This window comes from Setaria italica, chromosome VI (genome assembly GCF_000263155.2).
Source record: "Setaria italica strain Yugu1 chromosome VI, Setaria_italica_v2.0, whole genome shotgun sequence".
In the NCBI taxonomy this organism is placed as follows: Eukaryota; Viridiplantae; Streptophyta; class Magnoliopsida; order Poales; family Poaceae; genus Setaria; species Setaria italica.
This window is the reverse complement of record NC_028455.1, coordinates 22,669,561-22,683,585: the sequence shown is the minus strand read 5'-3', so window position 1 is coordinate 22,683,585 and position 14,025 is coordinate 22,669,561. Positions and strand designations below refer to the sequence as shown.

Here is a 14,025-nt window from a genome sequence, read left to right as displayed (position 1 = left end):
CTCGCCGCCCTCACGCGTCGTCAGGAGTGGAGTGGAGAGTAGCGTTTATTTTTTTTCCTGGAAGAAGAAAGAAGAACAGGCAGACATTCCCCATTTCCATCGATGAGGTTGTGGCCCAAAAGCCCATTACGTCCGGTGTTTTAGCTCATTGCGTCCGACGTTTTTTTTCCCTTAGGCTGGGCCCCTATACGACAATGTGGATCAAAGGGCAAAAGGTCGCAAAAGAAAGAGTAGAATGCATCATGGTCCATTGTAATTTTCGTCGACCATGTTGTGAGAACTGCGAGCTCCGTTCGTCGTGAACCACGACTCCACGAGCAAGCTTAGGTGAGCCAGGGCGGAGCTCAGGCTTTTGTCGTGCACGATTATGTGCTGCTGCGCCTCCAGGCTCATCGTCGCGTCGCATAGGAACGTTAGCCCGTCAGGGTGGATGCTCACTATGTTCCCGCGCTCCACAATCTCATCGTCCACGCTCGGCTTCCCTGCTGCCGGGTGATTGGCTTCTTCTTCGTTGCGTTGTCATCGGCAGCGGCAGCAGTGGCGGCGCCGGTTTTCTTGCTGTTGTTCTTCTCGATGGGGGAAGGAAGCTTCTTCCAAGACGTCATCTTGCTATTGGGGGAGTGGTCAGCAGCTTCGTCCCTGAATGAGAAGATCCTCGCCTGGGCGAACTCGATGGTGAGGTACGGTGCTCCTCGAGCATCACCTCGAAAGGCGCTCCTCGCTCTCGGTGAGGCTGGACGTGCTCTTGCAGCCGAGGTCCCTGTCATCGACGCGGAATGGGAAGAGCTGAGGTCACTGAGCTGGTGCAGGCGAGCACGTGCTACCAGGGCTGGCTCTATAATTTCTCTATAATTTCAAGGGCCCGTAGGCAAGGACGAAGATAAGAGCCCGTTGAACTAATTTTTAATATGAAAACTTAAGTATACGGTACAAATAATAAAAATTACTTTGCAATATATATAGCTCATAAAACATAAGAATAGTGAAAAAAAAAACTAAAAACAATAACCATTAGGATTACCTCAAATAAAAATATCATGCTTCAGTGCTTTGTAAAAAATCATTTTCGGGCATTTCTTGATGCAAAATCTTCAATAACGGTATCAAGATTAATGTCGTCCAAAATATCATTCTCAATGCTGCACATAGCCAAGCCATTCAATCTTTCTTATGACGTAGTTGATCTCAAATAATTTCTCAATAGTTTCAATTTGGAGAAATTTCTTTCGGAGGATGATGCTACTGTCACTGGAATAGTCAAGAGAATCCGATATGCAATAGAGACATTCGGGTAGCAATCTGCAGCTTTAACAAATTGAAAAATCTCGGATGCTGACATCAGTTGTTCTGGCAAAGATACTTGCAACACTTTTAATTCAGAGAAAAAATCATCCAGTTAACATCAGACTTGTCATGAGAAAAAAGATTTTGCAAAAGTAGTGCAACACTTTCATAGATCATTATCATCCAAGGACTTCAGATTTTCTGAGTTGAATAAGAAACCAAATATTTCTTCAAATTTCTTTAGCTGTTCAAATCGACTAGTCAATGAAGAAATAGCAGCAGCCACAATAACTAGGAAGTAACTAACTTTAAACTCATCTATATCTGAAAGTTGTAATTCTTCAAAATGCTTCTTTCTTTTACCTCAATATTTTGTAGGAAATTTTGGCTCTATGTCCATACTAGATAAAATGGATTTTGCAGTCTCAATACTAGCATTAAAGCCTTCTTCTCTGTACTTCTGGAAATATGAGATGAGCCCCTCAATTTGTTTGAGAGTAGAATCTAAGCACACAATCTTAGATTGTAACTTTTTGCTCACCATATTGATAGTAGATAAAATATCATCCCAGATAACCATACCAACTATAAATTCAAATTTCTCAAGTGCAGTTACCAATGATTGAGCATCACTTACTGTTTTTGGGTCATCAATAGCAGTTCTTTCTACTTCTTTCAATGCTGATATTATTTATGGAGCTTGATACCTGATAGGTTGAACACTCTTTATTCGACTCTCCCAACGAGTATCAGACAAGGGTTTGACAGTAAACCTCTCAACATTATCAGTTAAAATTTTCCACCTTTTAGTAGAGTGTGCAAACAAACAATATATCCGTTGTATAACACTGAAGAATGAAATAGTTGTCTTGGAAGATTTTGCAGTATAACAAAGAGTGAGATTTAGACTATGAGATGCATATAGCATATATAATGCTCTTGGATTAATTTCAAGCAAACGTGTCTTCACACCTTGATGTTCTCCCTTCATATTTGAACCATTGTCATAACCTTGACCTCTCACATCATCAATGTTCAAATCAAGATACTGAAGTGCATCCAACAAAACATTAAAAAGCCCCAATCCGGATGTGTCATGAACCTGTAAGAACTCAAAGAAAAATTCCTCTACTCTTTGAATGGTACTTGACATATTAACACAACACACAATTAATGTCATTTGTTCTTCGTGGCTCACATATGGGGTACAATCCAAGATAACAGAGAAATACATTACATCTTTGATAATCTTTAAGATATGACTTTTCACAGCATCATCAAGAACATCAATTAACTCATTCTGAATGTTATGGCCAAGATAATGACGATGAATTTCATTACTTTGAATGCGCCTAAAATGTTCTTGCATTATAGGATCAAATTCAGCTATCATTTCAATTGTGGCTAGAAAATTACTATGTTACGTTCATAAACTTTCTCATTTGATCCTCGGAAGGCTAGATTTTGGTTAGCAAGAAACTTCACAATAGAAACTATTCTTACCAGGACCTGTCTCTAATGCTTCTTTTCCTTTGTAATTTCTCGTTGCATTTCATCATCAATTGTTTGATTTTGGCTTAATCTAAGCCGAACAACATTCCATGTACTCATGTTTATCAAATATTCCACACTGTTCTCATGTGTTTTCAGTTTCTCACTGAGATGCTTCCAATCTCTCATTCCATCATATGCTAACAATGACTTGTTCTGATTTGATTTGAACAACTTGCAGCAAAAATAATAAACCTTGTCCACATGTTTAGAATAAACTAACCACTTCCTGTCAACAAACTCACCATTAGATAATTTTCTGGAGTAGTAAGCATAAGAAAAATGTCTACCACTGGGATCACAAGGGAATTGTAGATCCATTTCTCTCACAGGTCCTTTCTCAATTAAGATATCTTTTTTGCTATTGTCAAGATTTCCCCATGTTCTAGGATCAAATATAGGCAAAACTGAATCTTCTTGTTCATCAATATTTGCAGTTTCAGTATCATCTAAAGGGTGTAAAGTATCACCTCCTAGAGCCTAAGTATGATCATTGGCATCAGCTTCAGCATTTAAATTATGCTCTTCTATAGCACCTTCATTAGCATTGACTTCTGCAACTTGTTCCCGCCCCTGATCTTCACTGATCTCACCATTATTTGTAACCAGAAAAAACTTAAGTAGAGCACCTCTCTGCGATTCTACGAACTGATCTTCTTATTTTCTTTTTGTTCTTTTCTGAGCACCTAACAAATGCTTCGTAGGCAACATCTATCATATTCAAATAAATACATTGAATTAGAAATTTTAACCCTACCACAATTGATACAAGCATAGCGCATACAAAAAACAAACAAGAAAAAAATTAAAAATACTGATCAATCGGCGTGCTGCTTACTCTGATGATCAAACGAAAGTACGAAACGTTGCCTGTGGTCTACAGGCTACGGCACACGGAAGCAAGAGGCACTGCTCCTTCAAGATCATAAGTGACTGCTCCTTCTACGCAATTGACGAAGGACGGAATTACTGCACGAAGAAATAATATTAATTATATAATTGATTTTTCACGAAATTGATGTTAAAGGAAACAAAGACGGAATGTCTTGCCTCTTACGCGCTCCAAGATTCCAAGATGCGGCGCTCAGCAGCAATCCCTGACGGTCTGACGCGTCGCGGCTCGCCTGATCGCCGGCCTGATCGCCTGCTGCACGCCTGCACCCTATGACCCGCGCGACCTGTGCTGCTGCGACAATTGGAATTTGGATCGGCAGCGGCAACGAGCGCGTATATGACTAGGTATACGGAGAGACGGACTAGATAGGAAGTCAGACCTCAGGCGTCAGGGACCGAGGGACGCAATCCAAATATCCAATTTGGCAGGCCTGCCGCTCGCTCTGATCGCCTGATGGATCGAATCGGAATCGGCAAGGCCAAGCGTATTTGGCAGGCCTAGCAACTAGCAAGTAATTTGGGAAGGCAGACCCCAATTGTTACGCAGGCCATTCGGAAAGGCCAAAACAAAATTCATCAATCTAATTATATATACTAAGTACCTATATGATCATGGGACCCCGGCTTCATAGGCCCCGATCGGTCGCACGGCCTGCAACCCCCCCCCCCCTCCCTGCCCCTCTGAGCCGGCCCTGCGTGCTACTTGTTGTCGACGTCCGTGTAGTGGACAGAACACCAGCAGGTCCGGAGCAGGTGGCGCAGCTCATAAGCGTGCTGCTTGAGGTCCGATAGCTCAAGTTTCATTGATTTACTACTAAATCGCTGATGGATTGGAGGCTAAAAGGCAGCAACGCGCGTGTCACAAAATTTCATTCAAGAAAGAGATTGAAAGAAAAATCTAAGAAAAATCCGTCTGAGCAGTGCTACTAGGGAATGGACCTTTCATCCATGGCCTCAGTACCGGTTGAAATTGGACCCGATACTAATGTGAGCATTAGTATCGGACCTAACGGATAGTCCCCGAGGAGGTCCCCGCGACCCCCTTTACTAAAGGGTGGATCCGCTCCGTCCGCGCGCTCTCTCCCTCAGCTCTATCTCACTGCTGCTCCGCTCCCTCACCCTCTCCCTCATCTCCTCTGCCTCCCTCACCCTCTCACTGCTCCTCCTCCCTCCTTCCCCGGCCTTCCTTCCTCCCCCTCCACTCGCCCCTCGCCTCGTGCCTGAGGCGAGGAGCGGCGGCAGGGCAAGGCGCGGCGGTGACGGCGGGCGGCAGAGTGGGCAGGCAGGTGGCGGGGCGGAGGGCGGCGGCGACAGAGGGGCAAGGCGGAGGGTGACAGGGCGGTGGGGCGGAGCGGCGACGGAGGCGCAGGGGCAGGGAGGAGGGGCAGAGGCGAGCAACGGAGGCGGAGGGGAGGGGTGGAGGCGGAGCGAGCGGGCGGGCGGCGTGGCGGAGGGCCGCGGATGGAGTGGCGAGGGGGGATTTTGTTTTTTTAATTTTTTAATATCTTTTAGTACTGGTTATTTCAACCAATACTAAAATGTTCCTTTTAGTACTGAATTAGCAGTACCGGTTATGAAACCGGTACTAAAGGCACGTTCCTAGTAGTGTGAGTGTCCCCTCCATCTCCATCTCAAACGCAGCACGGGCTTTGAGTCCAGCATGGTGTAGTGTCTATCTCGGCCATGTAGGCACCTCGACGAGCGCCGATGCCACCACCTGCCGCTTGGACCTGTCCCCAAACGCGTGACTCAGCCAGTCAGCCTGCCCTACACCCCCACGCCGCGGTGCCCACCCGCCCTAGTCATCCTACCCTCACCTCCAAATGCCGGGAGGAAGCGGGCAGGAGCTCCTCGACTCAGCGGCTGAGTACCAAACATCACCGTTGGCAAGGACCATCAGGTCGTTGTGGTTGTGGGGGTGCTCGACGATGGCGAACAGCAGTCCGTGCACCTTGGCCATCAGCAGATTAGCGAAGGTTAACGTTTGGAGCTCGTCTCCCCGATAACCCGTTCGATGAAATGCCCAGCCAGAAGATGAAGAGGGACGAGAGAGGAGATGCCCAATCATCGTGTCGTGTTAGCGCTCGGTGCACATGTGGAGGTGTTTGGATCTAAATAACACAATATTAAAAGTTTATGGATCTAGAAATGCTTAATAGTTTTTGAGTCTAACCTTTACGAACCCTAGTGCATTTTACTCCAAAAGAAAATAGTAAAAATAAAGAGTACACGCCTCGCATAGTTACACGTAACACGGATATGGGGACATAAGCAAATTAACAAGGGATACATAAGCAAATTAACCACTAAATGCCACAGCATAAATGTACGGCAGGTCACGGCGTCAACTGCTCAGAGGCTACCACAAGAAAACAGGGGCAGGCAGGAGAGCTGCCAATTATATTAATAAAGAAGATGAAATCTAGACTAGATGAAAAAAAGAAAAAAAGATGCAGGCACCGACACGTTAGATTAGGTCCTCAACGCATGCCGCACCACGCCCTCACACGCAACTCAACTCTACAACACCTTAGCTGGTTGGATTGGGATATCAACCGTCGCCGAACTCCACTCCTCACAACTCCTCGGCGATAGAACCGAAGCCTTACCGTAGCCCGTACCACCATACACACGGTTGAGAAGTCGCCCAAACCTTACAGTGAAACCTAGCATCGACGTAGAACCGAGAAGCAGATAGCACCACACTGAGAAGGTCACCACCATGCAGGACCCCCGCCGTAGTGCCGCTGTAACACCATTCTCCACCTAACAGGGTGATAGCACCGAATTCGGACCTATCGCAGGCTGCCTCGCAGTCGCCGCCATGATAACATAACGCGCGGGGGTCTCGACACATCCGTCGCTGGAATCCTCTCTCTCGTCGCCTCAAAGATACACCGTGCGCGAGGGCCTCGCTACGCCCCTACAGTACTCCACATCACGAATCCGTTTCTTTTGTCACTGTCAGAGTGTTGAGTGATATTGCCCCGCTCCCCAAGATCTTCACTGATTAGCCAAGCCACCTTAGTGTGTCGACCTTGCCTCGTTGCTTCACCCTCGTATATAGCCTTCTCCGCCGTGTCAGTAAGCCAGGGAAGTGGTTTGCGCCATCTTCCGACGATGTACCGTACCAAATAGTCCAGCTAGGCTGAGCAACCCGCCGTGATCCGCTGCAAGTCTAGCCGTCCCACGCTGTCGTTGCCACAAGCGCCATCCTCTGACGCAGTCCCACACCGTACTGATTGCTGCCAGGCAACGTTAGCCGTCGTGGTCTGCTGCAAGCAGCCAAATCCGACAACCGTGCAACAACCCCTGACAGCCACCATAACTTCAAACACCTGCACATGGGCTCAGCAACACCCATTCAGCTCACCACGCGATGGAGTTCCCACCCTCGGCTATGACCTCCCGTGACAATGGCTTAGTAGTGCCACGAACTAAGTTGGGTCTCTAGAGATGATGCCTCCGAAGAGGGTACGACGCCAATGACGCTGCCATCGCTCGTCCAGGATTTGGACAGGGTTTTCACCCAGAGAACCCCGTGCCGCAGGGTCATAGCTCCAACATGACGCCCCCAATGGGGAAGGCGACGTTCCACGCTGCCATCATGTCCACTAGCATGAGGGCTGGTGAGGGCTTTCGCCCGAAGCAATACAACCCCTCGCTGCACGTACCTGGTTCGGCACTCCCGGGCCACTGCTACGGCAACCCAGCCGAGGCGACGTAGCTGCCGCACCTCCACTCGCCATGCCACCGTACCTCCACCTCCATTTCTGTCGCCGTCCTCCATTGCTGCCTACGCACAGCACCCTCCACCGCCTGCACCTCCCTACTGATGCCGTGCGGCCGTTTGCCGTGCTCCTCTTGGCTGCCGCACTCCTCCTCGCCACCGCACGCTCTCCCGGCCGCGCAGCGCCCAGCTGCCTCCCTCTCCTGTCATTGCCTCCGCAACTCCTCAGCCAAGGAGAAAGGTGGCCCGACGACGCCCGTAGCACCACCCGGTGCCACAAGCGCACCTCTGCGCCAGGTGTCCCTGCCATGCCTCCATGGCATCACTGATACACCTTGTGCAAACCACCCCGACCACGACACCACGCCACCACCATTGAAGGCATGAAGGGACACGCAGCCAGCACGTCTCACCTCTGGCCATTGTCGAGGCCTCCACCGCCTCAGGGACGCACGAGGGCCGCACCTGCCGCAGCTAGCTCTCCACTCTCTGCAGCTTGGGCACGCCAGTCTTGCAGGAGGCGAGGTGGCAGCCGTCGTGGAGCCTGACCCTGGGCATCGTCACAGGCGGCCCTCCCTCAGTGCCACAGGCCCGTGGTGTGCGGGAGAGCCAGGCGTCGAGGGAGCCTAGCCTAGCGGCGTGGGTGAGACTGCGACGGCGGCACCCTTGGCCGCCCCCTCCTCGTCGAGGACCGTAGCACCTCCTCGCTGTCGCCGCCGACGTCGCGTCCTCCTCATCCTCAAGCCTAGGCCTTCCGTGCGTCCCAACTTCTTCGCGCCGCCACGCCACGCACGGCCACTTCTCCGTACCGCGTCGGGATTGGCTGGGGGCGGCAGATCCACGCCCCTGATGCCAGAAGCACGCCGGCGGCGGTGGCGGCCAACAACAGCGCATCGCCGCCCGCAAACCACATCCTTCTCCTCTGATGCAACCTCCTCCTCGTGCACCTTCGCCACCTCCTCTTCACCTCGGCGGCGGCCTCCTCCTCCACCCAACACCGCGCACCCCGAGCACCTCCGTCTCCTCACCCGGTCGTTGGCCGTCGCCACCCCCGCGCCGCCACACGCCGTAGATCCGGCACCGGTCTGCAAGGCCACGGATTCGCCGCCCTGCGCTGTCACTGGCACTCCGGCCAGCGAGGCCTCCGCACCGCTCCCCCGCCCGAGAGTGACGCACGCTGGTCACAATGCCCCACCACCGCCGTCCTAGGGGCCCGCGTGGACTTCTGGTTGGCTCCTCCGGCGGCGGCAGGGGAGGAGGAAGGGGAGAGGGGGCGGCGGAGAGCGGCGGCGCGGCCGTCACCCGAGTCGCCCGAGCGGGGGCGACGCGGGCACTTGTTTCTATGTTGATTTTTATTTGACACAGGGGCTTAGCCATAGGTAGCATCAAAGTGTTGGGGTAGTCAGTTGTCCAGTTTATTGATGTGAAACACCAGTCTAGCTACTCCAGGAGAGGCTCATCTTGCATGCTACTCCAAGTGAATTGCTCGCCTTTTAAAGGTATTTCAAGCAGACCTAAGTTACCGTGCGTTGAAGATATTCATGTCATTTATATTGCCCCCTGGCTTGTTTCTATCCTCTGATGGTCGATATTAATTGAAGTCTCCCACAAACATCCAATTTTCAAAGGTTTGATCTCTAAATCATAAAGCCATTGCACAAAATGGACTCTTTCTTCACCTTGATATGGACCATAGACAGTTGTAAGAGTCCAAGATTCTGCAATTGTGTCTTCATGAGAATTTAATTGTAACTGCAAAGTTTGAAATTTGTACTACTTGTCCAGAAAAAAGGTTGTCATTCCAACAGACTAGAATACCTCCAGAAGCTCCAACTGATGGAGCATAGGAAAATTTACTAAACCTTCTTGCAGCAACCTGCTTTATGAAAGAATTATCTATGAATGCCTTTTTGGTTTCCTGGATGCAAAAAATGCAACATGAGCTCTCTTCAATTTTAGCTCTCATGGCTTTGCATTTGTCCTCCATTTGTACATCAATTGGAATCGGTATGATCATAGCTGCATCCTCCGGCCAAAAATTATCCCAGATTAGTTTCTCATCCCATTCCCCTAGGGGTCATTAAGGTCATTAACTCTTGTCAACAAACCGGATCTCCTAGGGGTAACTGGCTTTCTTGTAGAGCCTCTGGGTAGCCAAGGGTCCTCCCATATCTTCACCTTTTCACCATTACCAATTCGCCATATAAGCCCTTCCTTCAGTAGTTGAGCCCCTCTCAAAATGCTTCTCCACATATATGAAATGCCACGTCGAGGTAAACAATGGAGAATATCTGAATTTGGGAAATATTTTGCCTTTAGGACTTTTCCACACAATGTATCAGGGGTAGCCAACAATCTCCATGCTTGTCTGCTCAACATTGCCAAATTAAATAAGTTCAGATCCTGAAATCCGAGACCACCCTTTTTCTTTGATCTTGTAAAGCTTTTCCCAACCAAGCCAATGAATTTTATTTATTTTATCCTGCTGACTCGACCAGTATCTTGCAATAATCATGCTCACATCATCACACATGCCCTTTGTAAGATCAAAACATGACATAGCATATGTGGGGATAGATTGTGCTACATGCCCTTTGTAAGATCAAACATGACATGCCCTTTGTAAGATCAAAACATGCCCTTTGTAAGAATTTCTTTACCAGCCTTTATTTGATGACAAAAGTTTCTCTTCCAGCCCTATATTCTGCTCCAGATATTTTTCTTGATGTACTCTCTTTTTTTCCCTACTGAAACTGGTAGTCCCAAGTATCATTCACTCCTTGCTTCAGACCCAATAGACTGGGTGGATCTCACATCTCAGTATGTCACTTAAACTTCGAGACTTGTGTTTGGACTGAACATAATAGATGATTTATCTCTATTGATAACCTGTCCAGAGGCCCTTTCATATACCTCCAAAAAATGTCAAAGTTCTTGTGTCACTTAATCTTGCTCTCATCAGTATCAAGGAGTCATCAGCAAAGAATAGATATGGTTTACACTTGGTGCACCTCGACAAATCTTAATGCCCTGAATCCTGCCCTCATGTTCAGCTTTTTGCAGCAGTGCTGATAAACCTTCTGCACATAAGATAAACAAATAAGGTGAAAGAGGATCACCCTGTCTTAAGCCTCTTTGAGGGAAAATTCGATGAGTATATAAACCATTAACCTTAATTTTATAAGAAACCGTGGTGACACATTTCGTTATAAGTTGCACCCATCTTTCATGAAAAACCATTTATGTCATAAAGAAAAAAAACATTCCACCCTATCATATGCCTTTTCTTTTACTGCTTAAAAAATGTGTTAACTCATAAGCCAACAGGACATGGTCCATGATTAATCTTCCTGGTACAAAAGCACTTTGAGATGGGGAAATGATATCTGACAGGATCTTCTTTAATCTATTAGCAAGGACCTTTGAGATGAGTTTATATGAAACAGTGCATAAACTAATTGGCCTCAAATCTCTTAGTGTTTGCGGTGAGCTTTGTTTTGGGAATCAACACAATAATAATAGTATCATTCCAGCCTTTGGCCCTCCATTAAGGACAGCTAGAACTTTTTGTTTAACATGATCACCAATTAAAGATCAAAACTTCTTGTAAAAAATAGAGGGCAAACCATCAGCACCGGGGGCCTTCAAGTCGCTTATACATTCAAGAGCCTTCCAAATCTCCTCCCTGTGTGACTCTATAGGGTCGACACAACCAAGCACCTCATCAAATTTCATACCTGCGGAAGACGTAAGCAATTGTTGATATTGATTAGTGATGAACCTCCACCACACCTCCATTCTCATCTTTCAACTTACTCATCCAGTCCAATAAGAGCCCCTATGGCAGGGCTTTTAAAACAGCTCCACGGACGGCTTCACCTGAAGTTGTACCAAAGAGAAAAAATGTCCATGCAAGAAACACATGGTGAAGCCGTTTCATTTTGAACTGGGGAGAGGGAGCCAAAACAGGGTGGAGCTATTCTGCCAAATATTTCTCAAAACGACTTCAGCTCCACTAGATAAGCCACTCCACTAGAGGAGCTAGAGCCGGAGCTATTTTAGGAGGAGCTGAGACCTAAATGTTATATTGGTCTTGCAAGTGTTCGAGCTTGCAAGTGTTCGAGCTTATAATGCAAGCAGGATTACTGTCTTGATAAAAGATAATAACATCCTACCTATTATTTACAAAGACCCTACCTATTTTTGCTGCCTCCTGAGACAAAGTTTAGCCAATACTACCACCAAGCACAAATCTAGTTATGTATATTTCATTTGGCAAGTATAAATGCTTCTGCATGTACCGAATACTTGACCGCAGGGCTGCTAAAATGTCGAACTCACGAACAAATTAAACAGAGCAGCACTGTTCACAAGTTGCAAAATCTGAGCACGTACGCATTTGTGCACTCCATATATTGCATGCCACTGCCAGCCAGATGAAATTGCCATGTTGAAGAAAATACTATTAAATGGAAGGGTGTAACACTATAGCTACCTTTAATCTTCCACAATTACCAAGCCATTCACTGAATTGTTACTTCTAATAAAGAAGGATAAAGAAAGGATTTGAAGATTTACAAGCATGACGGACGGGAAAGTCCAGTTCATTTGGGCCTTTTCCGCAGGCTGCGCCAGGAAAGTCAGCTCGGCTTGAAACGAAAGCCCAACAAATGTGGCAAGGCCGGACACATTTTTCTTATTTTCGAGAACCGCGCCGCCTCCCTGCCGCTCACCAAGTCCTCCAGTCCCCGCCACCACTCCACCTCGCGCCGCCGGAGCGAGGGGGTGAGCGGCCAAACCTCCCCTCCTCCCACCCGCCGCCACCAGATGCTTCGTCGGCGCCTCCCTGAGGCCCGCGCCATCCTCCGCCAGCTCCTCGGCCGCGTCTCACCCGAGGGCAGCACCGATGCCGCCGCCTCCCCACCTTTCAGGCATTTCGTCGAACGCCTCATAGGCGGCGGCGCGGCCCCGACCTCCCGCGCCGCCTCCGCCCTCGCCGACGCCGCCTCCGCGGGGGTCGGAACCGGAGGAGGCGACCCGGCCTCGCTCACGGTCCACTTCCTCCGCCACTCCTGCGGCCTCGCGGAAGCCGACGCCGCCAGGGCCGCCGAGCGCGTGCGCCTCCGCTCCACCAGGAACGCGCACGCCGTGCTCGCGCTCCTCCGCGACACCCTCGGCATGCCCCCCGCCTCCGTCGCGCGCCTCGTCGCCGCGTACCCCGCCGTCCTCTCCTCGGTCACCATCGGCGACAGGTTCGATTTCTACCTCCACGAGCTCGGCCTAGCGCCCGCCGAGGTCCGCCGCTTCGTCCTCGCGAGCCCCAACCGCTTCCTCACCGCGGGGATCGACAGCCGCCTCCGCCCCAATCACCGCCTCCTCAGGGATCTCCTCGGCTCCGACAAAAACGTGCTCACCGCCGTCAAGCAGTCCATTGAGCTCATCTATGACAACCTCGAGGTTGTGCTGCTCCCCAAGCTCCAGGCGCTCCGCGACCATGGCGTCACGGAGGAGGTCCTCGTCAAGCTCGTCACCACGCACCCCAAGGCGCTCGTGCACAGGGCCACCCGCTTTGATGAGGGCTTGGCTGCCATGAAGGAGTTTGGAGTGAGCCCGAACTCTGGCATCTTCCCCTACGCCTTTGGGGTGTTTGCCAAAATCTACCAGTCCAAGTGGGATCGCAGGGTGGAGAATTACCTCAGCCTGGGGTGGACAAAGGAGCAGATCAGGCGAGCGTTCATCAAGCACCCCTACTGCATGTCAGTGTCTGATGACAAGGTCAGACAGCTCATGGGCTTCCTCTCTGAGAAGCTTGGCTGGGACCCTGAGTACGTGTCATCGACCCCGACTGTTCTTTCTTTCAGCTACGAGAAGCGGACGCTGCTGAGGTACAAGGTGCTGGACATTCTGGTGTCCAGGGGTGTCCTCAAGAAGGGCATAAGGATGGGCCATCTGACAATGTCGGAGAAGAAGTTTGTGGAGAGGTATGTCAATAGATACCAGGAAGTGATACCTGAAGTACTGGAAGCTTACAGAGCCAGGACAGGTTGTGCTGTGAAGTAGCAGGATGATTCTGCCTTGCTCTACCTGGGTACAAAGGCACTGTCTTCTCCTTGTCCTCAATTGTTCGATGTTTGTTGTTTCATGCTTTTCTATGGTCATGAATGGCAATGCAGTACTGGAGTCAATGAATTACTTAGGTTCCTGTTAACTGTCCTTTAATACTGATTTATGGCATCCCTTTTGATGTTTTTTCCTCTGTGGGTTCTTTCTGTGAACAACAAAGCATTTCAAGCCTAAAGAGATTATGCTTAGAGTACTACATGACATGTCAAAATAGATCAATATTAATTATCAAATAACAATATTAAATAGCTAGAAAATCAATCAGCTTATAAAGATGGAGAACAAAATCTGAAGTGATCATGTTAATTGGCAAGGCCTTAATAAGTTACAAGATGCAATGCAGCTTCTTATAACCGAACAAGTGTTCAGTAGCAGTTGCTACAGTACTGTTTCAAGTTCCAACTCCAGAACCACAGATCTAGCACTCATACGCATCGACGTGA

The 14,025-nt window shown here is 48.9% G+C and overlaps 1 protein-coding gene across 1 annotated transcript; it reads left to right on the top strand.

The window, feature by feature from the left end:
- Positions 1 to 12,157: 12,157 nt before the first annotated feature.
- LOC101758294 lies at positions 12,158 to 13,713 on the top strand. Its single transcript, XM_004973270.3, has one exon. It carries the CDS (start codon positions 12,287 to 12,289, stop codon positions 13,517 to 13,519), a length of 1,233 nt encoding a protein of 410 aa, XP_004973327.1. The 5' UTR covers positions 12,158 to 12,286; the 3' UTR covers positions 13,520 to 13,713.
- Positions 13,714 to 14,025: the final 312 nt, after the last annotated feature.

What these genes read in the sequence shown, in the direction of transcription:
- LOC101758294 (XM_004973270.3), top strand. Translation starts at nt 12,287, where the DNA reads ATGCTTCGTCGGCGCCTCCCTGAGGCCCGCGCCATCCTCCGCCAGCTC.